Source organism: Equus quagga, chromosome 11 (assembly GCF_021613505.1).
Source record: "Equus quagga isolate Etosha38 chromosome 11, UCLA_HA_Equagga_1.0, whole genome shotgun sequence".
NCBI lineage: Eukaryota > Metazoa > Chordata > Mammalia > Perissodactyla > Equidae > Equus > Equus quagga.
Genome location: NC_060277.1, coordinates 12015994 through 12029086, shown reverse-complemented (window position 1 = coordinate 12029086; position 13093 = coordinate 12015994). Strand labels below are relative to the sequence as shown.

The 13093-nt window shown below is 36.4% G+C and overlaps 1 protein-coding gene across 1 annotated transcript in view; it reads left to right on the top strand.

Moving 5' to 3' along the window:
* NKAIN2 (sodium/potassium transporting ATPase interacting 2) overlaps nucleotides 1-13093 on the top strand; it is a 919670-nt gene that overhangs the window by 739697 nt on the left and 166880 nt on the right. The window contains exon 4 of the mRNA XM_046677804.1: nucleotides 12554-12754. Within this exon, the coding sequence (XP_046533760.1) occupies nucleotides 12554-12754 (201 nt within the window). The remainder of the gene's footprint in view (nucleotides 1-12553; nucleotides 12755-13093) is intronic.

Genomic DNA, 13093 nt, shown 5'->3' with positions numbered 1-13093 from the left:
GTAATGGTGGGGGACTATTGAGGAGGACATATCAGTGTTCCTTAAATGTCTCCAAGTCTTCAATATCATCAATGCATCTATGCCTCCCTACCAATTAAAAATCCACATAAATGTGCTTTAAAAACAAATGAAATGGTGGCCTTCAGGTGATTGCTAAAATGGCGGTAACATCTTCTCTTGGAATAGCCAACATGTTCTTTGCCTCCCTGAGATCCCAGAGTGAATGCAGATCACTTTTCAAAGCTCTTACACGGGAAAGGGACACTCAAGACAGGGAAAGATACCTGCAGGGAGGGAACGAATGGGAAAGTGAGAGAACAGCAGGAAAAGCTGCCTGAAGAGGTTTCAGTACATCGAAAACTATAAAGTCAGTGAGAAGTTGATCTTTCACTATTGTAACCAGCTGAGAAAATTCTGCCTCTAGCATCTGCTAGGAAGGGTGTGAAAGAGAGAAGACTCATTTTGCCAAACTTAGATCCCACTCGTAGCTGATGAGTCCTAACTTTAGAGGTAAAATAAATTAAGAGTTTTGAGGATGGAGATTCAATTAACTTTAACAAAGCATGGAGGCTTCCTTACTGAATTCTTTCTTTCTTTTCCTCTCCTTTTCCTTCCTTATCTTCTTTCCTTCCTTCCCTTTCAGAACATTACAAGGATCACCATAAAATAAAATTCTTTATGTTCCAGATGCAGACTTTCTTCTCCATCTGAGAGTTAATCTGCATTTCTTGAGCAGGAACAGGGACTATATTGTGCTTAACATACTCCATTACAGATAGGAAGAAAGCAATTGACCAAGATAATACCGCTATTCATATAAATACAAAGAAGTACTAGGTATAACATTATGATGTTGAAAAAAGAGTGGAATTAATCGAAAAGCTTCCTAGGAGGGGTAGCCCAAAGTATTAATTTAAATGCAGAGAGATATACAAGGTGTTAATAGGAGGTATTCAGGAGAATTTTATTAAAATGCGATTTTTGCAGCAATGTTCTGGATGCAGAAGTTACAGATCAAGTATGGAATAACATAAAACATTTGTCTGGGCTAAGAAGGCAGTCAGGATAAGATCTAGAAAAGTGAAATAACAGCCTTTGTTGGAACACAGACAAGAGAAACCTTGTTTTCAGCAAAGAAACAATGAAAACGCTTAATAGCAATGAACCCTAAACGTTTTATATTAAATCTTTAGTGAATCTTTCTACATAGTGGGGAGAAAGACATTTTGTTTTAAGACTTTAGATTTTAGAAATTCAAATACCATTGGACTTTCCTCATCTGTTTTTAAAGCAATCCTTGTAATGTTTTCCATGCTGACACAAACAGTTTTTCAAATATTTTCTTGAATAACTAACAATGGGACCCAGGGACTTGAGTTAGCACTAGCTATGGGGTAGTGTTGAATTATGATTCATAATTCAATAATTCAGCCAAATCCCAAAGTTGCCCGTTGTTAAAGACTCTAGAAAAAAGTAGGAGCATGAATGTATGTGACATGCTCCATCTACTCCTCTTAAGTTCTTGATCTAGTAGGATGAATCACATCTTTGGATTTTGGAGTTGGTAGATATGAACTTCCTTATGTCGTGGGCCGTATTCCAGCATAAGCAACATTCATTCAACCTGTTAAATGAAGTGCATTTGTAATTTTGCTTATCTTCTCAAAACCATATTTTCTCAGCTCCTTCCTCCTAGCATCTTGAACAATATGATTTGCTTTCACTGATTCTCATGTTACTAAGATAAATTTAGCATTGGGGTTTTTATATGTATAAGCAGGTTTGCATAGATCTATGCATATATTAATGAAAAAAGGTGATGTTTGGGTTTAGAGTATTAAGTTCATGAACAAGAAACAAACCATGAATGATAATTTTTAAGGATTTTTCAGTTTCCTATGAATTAGTGTCTATATGTAGATAGTGGCAATGAGATATAGCACAATGCTTCCTGATATTTTAAACTTTAACCCAGTGTATATTGGTTGTAAATAAATAAGAGTTCATTGGAAACAGTGATTCTTAGTGTCAAATAAATACAGCCTTCTCCACTATGTCAACTCCTGCATCCTCAGCTAATTACAGGATGTCATTTAATCACAGAGTTTCCTAACTACTTCTCCTAGTCCTAATGACTAAATATACACTCTTTTATTAATATAAACATTTTGACCTCCAAGGGTATTTTTGCTGTTGTTAAAATTTGCTTCTTTCCATTAACTGTGCTTGGCATTCCTCTAATATCATCACAAGAAGTATGTTTTAAGGTAAGGAGAATGCTGACTTGTTCTTGTTCTTACTCTGAAAGTGTTGAAAGCAATGGTCCTGGTCCTACCTCCCTGGACCCTTGTGGAACTCAGGACAATAGTCTGGGAAGATTCAGCTCAAGCTTTTGGATTTTATAGCATCGGTGTCCTCACCTCCCTAATGACTGTTGTTCAATACTGCACCTGCACTAGTCTTACCACACGCTTACGGCATTGTGGATCCAGTCCTGAAAGAGACTGGATTGTGTTTATTGTAATACCTCTTGGTTCATGTTTGACAGTGCCAATGTCTGCTCCTGGTCAAAAATCCTTCAATAAGCCAAGATTTTTGGTCTGGCATTTAGGTCTCTCCCCAACCTAGCCCCAAATCATTTTTTCAAAACTCTTTTATACTATTCCTTCTTCCAAACTCTCATCGCATAAAAATAAGGCACTTACTGGTCCTTAAATATACCAGTTGTCACAGCTCTACAATTTTGATAAGTTGGTCCCCTCTACTTAAAATGGTCTTTTTCTCCCAGCCTGTGGGCCTATTTAAGCCTGACCCTTCTTTCAGGCCCTAGCTAGAGTTCCCATCCTTCGGAGGCTGTCCCACCAGAGTCCACAAGCATCCTACCCTCTGAATTCCTCTGAATAGCTTGTTCACACCTCTCGTTAGCTACCTATCAAATGCTTCCTTGTCTTGTTACATTTTCTCTTCATACCTTGTCCCCCAAAAGAGACAACAAGTCCCATAATGTTAGAGATCACATCATATATCTCTTCACCTCATTATGGCCTGGTAGAGTGCTTTGCATGTGGTGTATCAATAATTAATACTTGTTAGTAACTATACCAATAACTATAACCTGATTTCCATTTACTAAGAAGTACGGTTTCTAGCCTTTCAGGTAGTAAGCAAGCGTAGGGAAGGAAGACATTTTCCCTTCCCAAATGTGGGTTCGTCTGGCCGGAGAACGAATTAAATTCACATGAGACAGAATAGCAAGAGAAAATTAAACAAAGCTTTATGAGGAGCCATGGCCCGGGGCCTTTCTTCCCTAAGGAAGAAAGGGCACCGAAGAAGTGGGGTGCACAGAGTGGTTATATACCCCCAAACAGGGTGTTTCACATGTGATTGAAATGTCCCTCCCACAATAGTCACAAGATTGCTCTGTCGGCACAGTGCTTGATGGACACAGCAGGTAGTGGTCATCTATCTCGGTGGGCGTAGCAGGAGGCTAGTCGATTGTCTGGAGCTGGGCAGTCACAGGTGAGGGCAGCAATCACTTCCTTCCCTAAGGAAAGATGCTTAATCCTTAAAGAAATGCCAACGTTGGGAGGGGGAGGGAAGTCAGTTACAGGAGGTTCCAGACAAGCACAATAAAATGCAGATTTAAGTCCTTGCCTTTGGTATTGATTAAGAGTTTCTAGAGAGAAGGTCTTCTCCTTTCTTCTTCCTGGTACAGAGAGGGAGGCACATTTTACAGATAGAGATTACCTTACAAATGTAAATGTGTCCTAACAAAGGGCAAGTTCCATTCCTCAGAGCCTCCTTCCCTGTCCCAGTTTATCAAAAGCAATCAGCCTCAAATAATACTGATTCCAAAGAGACATATCTTGGGGTGGCCAATTCCAGGTCCCCACACAAGCAGTCCAGAAATGAGAAAGTACCTATTTTCAATATTATTATTCCAAAAGAAGAATTAAGTAATAGAAAAGTCTAGAAATCTAAGAAAATATTTCAGGTTTTTGAATTGCAACTCAAAACTTCTCTCTCTCACCCTCTACATTCTCATCTCTGCAATACAGCCTCCACTGCTTACTAGCACAACAAATAAATGCATGTGTGCTTTAATTCAAATGCCATAAAACTGAGAAAGTAAATTTTAGATTTTTATTGAAATTCTGAGATGTTACTAGTGTTATTTTCTCATTTACTTGTCAACTTTTTTTTTTATTAAACACATTATTTGTTGAACAATTAGGCTTCTTCTGTTGACCTGAATACACACAGCCCTGTCAGAAACAACTTTTTAGTGCTAATAACAGCTTTCATGTAACACATCAGACCCTGTTATTTTGAAAAACGACATGACGAATGATGGGGTCCTTTTATCTGAACTTTTTGAAGACTTACTAAGAGAGGTGAATGACTATATTGATACAAAGATTTTTTTTGTCACTATACTGATCTGAACATATAATTAAGTAAATTTATTTTAGATTTACAAGTTTTTGAATCACAGTTTTGAACCCATTTGGTAATTTCTTTCAATATGAATTAGTCCATAACATACAAGATTTGGTTCGTGGTTTTCTGCCTTATTTTGTGCTATCAAGACTTGTTCTTTGTCTCAAAAGTCCTTATAATTTTTAGCTCAAAATTACACAATATATGGGAGTTACATAACCTATTGATTCTGCATGGAGCAGATCACACTCAGGAATTCCTGTTGTATTTAAAAGAGGACTCGAAGCAGACCTTTCTACTGTCAGTTTTACAACCAAGAATTTATATTTTATGATTAAAATGATGCCATATGCACATACATGAAGAGACTTTTTGTTTAAATGTCTACAAGAATGAATGAATGAAAATAGAAGATAATGCCAGGAATCTTCCAGTTAATGATTGCTGGGTGAAGATAGGTGCTTACAGTTCATCCTGAAACCCCACCAAGTGATACTAAGAATAAAAAATGATAAACCCACAGTACAAAGAGAATGAGAGAGGGACAAATTGGACAAGAAGTGTCAACAATTTTGGGAAGAAAGAAAGTAGATGGAGGATTGGTTAATGACAGCAAAGTGGAAAAACCTAAAATGTACGAACATGCAGAGGAGGGTTCCAATGTGCAGATTTGACCCATAAAACCCTCCAAAAATCAGAATTTAGAAGTGGAAGAAGGGTGTGAGGTAGAGTACGGAAAACAAGAATGAATGGAACAATCTCCGAGGAGCAGTCAGACTGCCGCAGGCTCTTCTCTTGGTCTACACAGCCAGGCTTCTCCTCTGGACAGACAAGACTCTTGAGGCACAGGTAGGCATGAGCTAAGTTTCTGAACTCATGAAGATTAATTTGGAGACTGCATACTGAAAAAAAAAATCTGCTTACTATGTAGCAAAAGCACCAGCTCCTTCCGAGTTCAGCCCAAGGATGAGGGGGTCTGGTGTCTACCCCATAAATAAACTGGAAGACACAGAGCAAAGTCCCACATTTGCTTACAGATCTAGCATTTGGAAGGCACTGCTCAGTCATCATATGTGAAGAATATCAGTTGACCAGTCCACTAACACATAACAAACTGCCAATCAAGTTTTAATTTTTCCTCTTTGATATGAAAAGACAACCAGGGATCACCAGACTTTTAAAGAAAGGCTCCAACAGAAAAGTCAAACACAAAAATAAACATAATAGAAAATATTCATGACATTCCCACTGGCTGCTGAAAATTTCTTCCCAATCTTTGCTCTATTTACTCTTATACTTCATTCAGAAATTTGTTCAAGTACAAAATAATGAGGTATATTTTCTTGCCATTTTATCTAAAATTTTGTTACATTCCCCCACTACACAATTCTAGGTCATTCTATTTCCTTACTTGAATTTATTTTTCTCTGTATACTAATCACTTCACAGATATTTTGATATGTTTACATATTTATTACTCATTTCCCACATCCCAAAATGAACACTCATAAGGTCAGGAATGTTGCCTATGGTACATAGTAGACCCTTGATAATTATTTTAAATATTATTTACTCATTTATATACTTATTTGTTTATTGAAAATGTGTAACTTGAGTAAAGCAAAAACAAAGTAGGAAACACAATTTAAAAACAATAATAATTCAGAGAACTAAAAAAAGGTATAGTCCAGAAACAATTCAAAAATATTAACTATACAAAAACAACAATTGGAAAAGAATAATTAACTTTTATATGTTCAAAATATTAAAAATAAAGGATATGGTTCAATATAAGATTGGGAAGACTTGGTAAAGATAATCTCCAAGAGAATAAAAAGAAATATAAGATATGAACAATAGAAAAGATAAGAACATAAGAGGTCGATCCTGGAAGTCCAGTGTCTGACTAATAGTAGTTCCTGTAGTAACAGAAAAAGTATAGAGGAAAAAAAAATTAAAGACATAAGAGAGGATATTTCCAAGATTGGAGGGAAAGGACTCTTGCATTGAAAAGCCCGCCAGAAACACTACAAACCAAATGAAAAAAGAAAACGCATCAAGGAACTGTCTTACAGAATTTCAGAACCTGAAGCTGAAAAGATTTTCTACATAGATATACCTCAAAAAATATAATATGAAACCAATAAAATTTATGGAGTATATATAAATTTTAAAACCAACAAAAACAGCATTTTATATTATTAATGAATATGTAAATATTTAGTAAAACTACAAAACACTTTCATGAGAATGTTAATACCAAAATCATGATAGTCTTTATCTGTGGAGAGGGAGAGAGAGAAATATTTTATAGGAGGAGACATCATTTATATGTATACAATTTTATTTAAAAAGTGACTTCAAATATAAGATTTAATGAAGCTGAGTGGTAGGTGTGATGACGTTTTTATAATATCCTCTACACTTTTCACTGTTTTTGAAATATTTTACTATTTAAAACAAAAAGATGCAAGAGACCAAAAGAAAGAAAACATGTTACATAAAAAATTGCAGGAAACAAAATTACATCAAATTTCTTAATTGTAGTAATGCAAACTGGAAGATAATGGAAAAATGTCCACCCAGTTCTAAGAGAAAATGATCTCCAACCAAGAAGCATAAATCCAGCCCAAATATCAGTCATTTAATATAAACGTACATAGAGCTTGATGGGAACAGAAGCTTGTAGGATTCTAGGTCAGTGGTCCCCAGGAAAAGAACAAACAAATAAAAAAGGAATTGATTGATTCTAAAGTGCTAAACCATGTAGAAATTAATATTGAATGAGTCTTTACAATTCTATTGATCAGTTTAAAAAGAATTAGTGATAGATATGCTACAGACACATAGTAAAAATATCCACAAAAATGTGAAGAAATCAATAACAGAAAGAGAGCTGGAAAAATCCCAAAATTCTTGGAGATTAAGTAATCCGTTTCAAAATAACACATGGGTCAAAGAAGAAATCTCAAGAGAGTAAAACTTATAAAAATTATTTAAACTAAGCAAAAATGAAAATACAATGTACCAAATTTTGTGGGATGCAGTGAAAGCAGAGCTTAGAGGGAAATGTATAAAGTTGAATGGACATATTAGAAAAGAAGAAAGATCTAAAATCAATAATCGGAACTTCCATCTTAAGATACTAGAAAAAGAAGAGCAAATTAAATCCAAAGAAAGCAGAAGAAAAGAAACAATAAAAATTAGAGCATAAATAAATGAAATTGAAAACAGGAAATAAATAGGGAAAATCAATGAAACCAAAATGTAGTTCTTTGAAAAGATCAATAAAATTGATGAGCCCCTAGCTAGGCTCACTAAGAAAAAATTAGAGAAGACACAAATTACTAACATCAGAAATGAAAGAGGGGGCATCATTCCGGAAGCCAGGACATTGAAAGGACAATAAAGAAATACTATTAATAGCTCTATGCCCACAAATTTCATAATCTAGATGAAATAGACAAATTATTTAAAGACACAATGTGCCAAAACTCATACAAGAAGAAATAGTTTGAATAGAACTACATCTATTAAAGCAATTAAATCAATCATTAATAACTTTCCAAAATAGAAAACACCAGGCCCAGATGGGTTCACTGGTGAATTCTACCAAACACTTAAGAAAGAAAATATACCAATTCTATGCTATCTCTTCCATAAGATAAAAGCAAGTGGAAAACTTCCTAACTCATTCTGTGAGGCAGGCATTAATCTAATACCAAAGCCAGACAAAGACATTACAGGAAAACAAAACTACAGACCAAAACTTTTTATGAATATAGATATCAAAATTCTCAAAAAAAATTATCAAAATGAATCCAATAATGTACAAAGAGAATTATACACCACAACCAAGTGAGACTTATCTCAAGTATATAGGACTGGTTCAATATTCAAAAATTCATTAATGTAATCCATCACCTCAACAAATTAAACAAGAAAAATCACATGACCATATCAATAGATGCAGAGAAAGTATTTGACAAAATCTAACACCCATTCATGATAAAAACTCTAAGAATGAAGGGGAACTTCCTCAACTGGATAAAGAATACTTACAAAAATTCTATACCTAGCATAATACTTAGTGATGATAAATTAGAAGCTTTCCTGATAAGATCAAGAGCAAGGCAAGGATGTCCCCTCTTACCTCTCCTCCATAACAATGATATACCACTGCACACCTAATAGAGTGGTCAAAATTTAGAACATGGACAACACCAAATGCTGGCAAGGATGTGGAGCAACAGGAACTCTCATTCACTGTTAGTGGGAATGGAAGATGATACAGACACTTTGGAAGAGAGTTTGGAGATTTCTTACAAAACTCAACATACTCTTACTATGCAATCCAGCTGGAAATATATGTCCACACAAAAACCTGCACACAATGTTCATAGCAGGTTTATTCATAATTGCCCAAACTTGGAAGCAATCCAGATGTCTTTCAGTAGATGAATGGATAAACTGTGGTATATCCAGACAATGGAATATTATTCAGTGCTAAAAAGAAATGAGCCATCAAGCCATGAAAAGACATGGAGGAATATTACATGCATGTTACTACGTGAAGAAAGTCAATCTGAAAAGGCAAATTATATTTCATTCTGGAAAAGGCTATGGATACAATAAAGAGATTAGTGATTGTTAGAGTTTAGGGGAGAGGGAGCGATGAACAGTGAAAACAGAGGATTTTTAGGTCAGTGAAACTGTTCTGTATGACATTGCAACGGTGGATACACGTCATTATACATTTGTCAAGAACCCATGGAATGCACATCACCAAGAGTGAACCCTAATGTTAACTATGGACTTTGAGTGATAATGATGTGTCGATGACAGTTCATTAATTGACAAATGTACCATTCTTAGGCTGGATATGGATGGGGGAGGCTGTGCATACGTGGCAGGGAGAGGGTATATGAGAAATCTCTGAGCCTTCTGCTCAGTTTTGCTGTGACCATAAAACAGCTCTAAAAAAGTTTACTTTTTAAAAATATGAAAGAATTATTAACTCTAGGGAAAACAAAAAGTTATGCGAAAAAGGAATTGCTGTCATAACTCACTTCTTGGCTCAGCCATAAAAATACTTATATAGTCATAAATATTACATTGATAGAACCAAATTTTTGAGAAAGTTGTACAGCACAATGGGGGAGAGAAAGAGAAGTATGCAATATAAGAATACTACTTACACCTTCCATAGTAGAAATCAGTAAATAACATTTAAATGATAAATGAATAATGTTAAATGAGCATAATATTTATAAAATGAAAATAAATACTTAAAGAAACAGTTTTAAAATGTGAAACTGTTTGCCTTATCAACAGCGTACCAGGAGATGGAGAAAACCATGGAAAAGGAATGCTTTATGGTAATTAGAGTTTTTAAACTATGTATAATTAGTATTCTAGATAAAAAATAAATAATAAAGAGAGCAAATAAATAAATATATGAAGTAATAAAATATAGTATTTGTCATCCAAACATTAAAGCCCAAATGATCTTTAGAAATTAGAGGTCCGTGTTATAGGTTGAATTGCGTCTGCCTCATTGAAGCCCTAATCCCCAGTACCTCAGAATGTGACCTTGATTTGGAAATAGTGTCATTTCAGATGTAATTATTTAAGATGAGATCATTAGAGGAGGCTCTAGTTCAGTCTGACTGGCTTCCTTATAAAAAGAGGAAATTAGGACACAGAAATGTACACAAGAAGAATGCCATGTGAGATGAAGGCAGAGTTCTGAGTGACGACTCTACAAGCTGTTACTTCAAAACCTGGCCTCCATACATGGAGGGCAAGGAATGACTGAAGAGAGAGGCGGACCTCTTCAGATTGGTGGGTGGCAGGTTTAATAAGTAAGGGAATTTACATATGAGGCTTGTCTTGGGCATCCTATGAGAGAGGGAGGTTTGCTGAGACCTTGAGCAATGTATGTTAAATATCACTAGTCATTAGGAACCAGACTGTGTTCTTGCTGGACTGTCCAAGCCTGGCTGTCTTCACAACTTAGTCTCTTCTTGGTCGCCATTTAGAACCGTCTTCTTCTTTCTCTTAGACCCTGTGACTTATCCAGTTTGCTTTAGTAACCAACACATTAAATGATCAAGATTCTGAGAAAGAAACAAACACTATTCCTTTCTCACGATTGCCCCTGCAAGCCTACCTATGGACCTGCTTCTTCTGCTGCCACTGGATAAAATACATGGCAGGGCTCCTCTTTTTGTGATGACTCTCAGATGAAGTCATCCAAAGTCACTGTAGTCCCCCAAATAGTCTCTGTTCAGAAATTAATGTGGCTGTTGGCATTATAATTTAAAAAAAGTCCAAAATTCACTCAAAATTAAACTTCTCCTTTCCTAGAAGAAAGAGTCGTATGCTCGGTGTTTGACTTCTTCTGTCTTTACTAACCTACTCCCTCCCTATCTCGCAATTATTATCTGAGATTTAAGCTTCCTCCCTACTTGGAGTAATGGAGAGGAGATAAGGGACAGGAAAGTTCTTACCTGAATGGGTACTACCAGAATGATGGGTGGAGAAATTGATTCTTTCTCAAGACTTTTTTCTGAGTTTTTCAGAGACCCTGAATTACTTTAAATATCTCACCGGTAGGTTGGTACATCCTCCCTTCTTACTCTATTACACTTCCTTCCTTAGACCCTGGAGATGTGTGCAGTACAGATTCGGCCATTATCACATCATCCTCTAGTCTTCTTGAAAGCATTGAGAAAAAGCCCATATTAGCTCTCTCTCATGATGGCCCACATCTGCTCCCAAGGATCATAGCAATGCAGTTTCCTGCCAGACATAGCCTACTTTTTATATGGCCACCGAGCAAGTAACTCCTGCCACAGGCTTTATTTTGAGATGCATCAGGCCTGAGTCAGATACTAGTCCGCTGTCTCTCCCAGGTTCCAAGGGATACTTGAAGCCTTTCTCAATAGGCTTGAGGAGAAGAGAAATTACCCCATCCACCACCACCTCCCTAAGGAAATGATAAGACTCATCACGCAGCTCTCTCCCAAGGAATCCTCCTTCCAGTCTCCAAATTCCCTGGCCACTTCAGCTCAACTCTTTCATATGTCCAGTGTGAGGGAGCAGTTCGAGGTCACAAAACTTGCCGTAAGATATTTTCTATGCAGGATCTTCCTTGTCAGCCTAGCACCTCATTTTGGAGTGAGAGTAGTTGGCATCTATTATGTTGCAGCTCTATCACTGAGGCTAAAATAATTCCATTTTCCACCCCTGACCCTCCCTATTAGAATTCATCTTCCCTCATGACTTGCTGAGTAATAGAATGTGCTTCATACATTCCTTCTAGCCATTCTCTTCCTGAAAACAACATTAGTCCATGTGCTATTGATAGCTCCACATTTGTGGATATGATTGCAAGCTCTCTAAGTGCCAACACTCTACCTTTTATTTCATTTATCGTGCAGACCACACGCCATGCTGATCCTAATCTAAAGATTTATTGATTTACTATCTCCACCCGGCAAGATGTTGCTAACGATATTTCTAGGCAATATTATGACTACTTTCACAGTAGGAGCTGGCAAGTTGAAAAGACCCTGATTTGCTCAAACAATAGGAAGGGGCTGGGGACAAGTAATACTGTGTTTTATAAATTATGGTCTTCCAAATTTTAGCATTAGCCACAACATTATGTTAAATCTTGCTAAACTGAAGTATAACTATAATATTTAAAATATGCAAAAAGTAAATATTCTGAGGCAGAGGAAAATAGCAGATTTAAAATAAGATGAACTTCGCTTGATAAAATAGTGTAAATCACTCCCTTTGTAGTATTTACAAGTCCTAAAAGGCAAGGAATCTTCACTGTTACAATTAATGTAAATTATTTATAATTTTATGAATAAAACGTTTTATTTATTTTATTGTAGGCAGAAAAACCTTCCTAACTGGAGTCCATAGATATAATTTTCAGGTGGAACTGATAGCTCTTCTTCAGATGCTTCATTTCTGCCTGTAAAATACAGTAAAGGAAGGGAAAAATAACCACATTTCCAATGAAAGCAAGTCAGTCCAAATAAAGTAACGAACATTTATAAAGTAATTCTCATCCTTATAAATTGCCTTCTTGCAGGAAACAGACCTTATCCTGACTTTTAATATTTCAATGCACCGATCTTGGTGGATGGAGAATGGACCAGGATGTACGGTGACATCAGTGACACCCGCCCCAGACTGGGCCCCAGAAGACCATCGCTACATCACGGTCTCAGGGTGTTTTCTGGAGTACCAGTACATAGAAGTGGCTCATAGTTCCCTGCAGATTGTCCTCGCAGTAAGTGTTGACAGCCAACCACTCCTTCTAGTGCTTCCGGAATTGCTTTATTTCTGTGCAAACTCAGTGCACACAAATGGAATCTGCGGGTAAAGTATGGCTATTTGCTTTTTCCTAATTAATGCCACTTTTAGTAGGGATTTGTCAGGCTACACCAGGCCAGGCCCTGGACTGAGTGTGCCGAATTTTGTCAGCAATCAGTAAATAGACTGGCGTCTTCAGCATTTTAAGTAAGAAATCCAACCACTCAAGGTTTGATTATTTGGCTTTTGGTAGAGTTTTCCAAAGATTCTGGAAGGAAGATCAGAGAGATTTCACAACTAACATGCTACAGTCCCC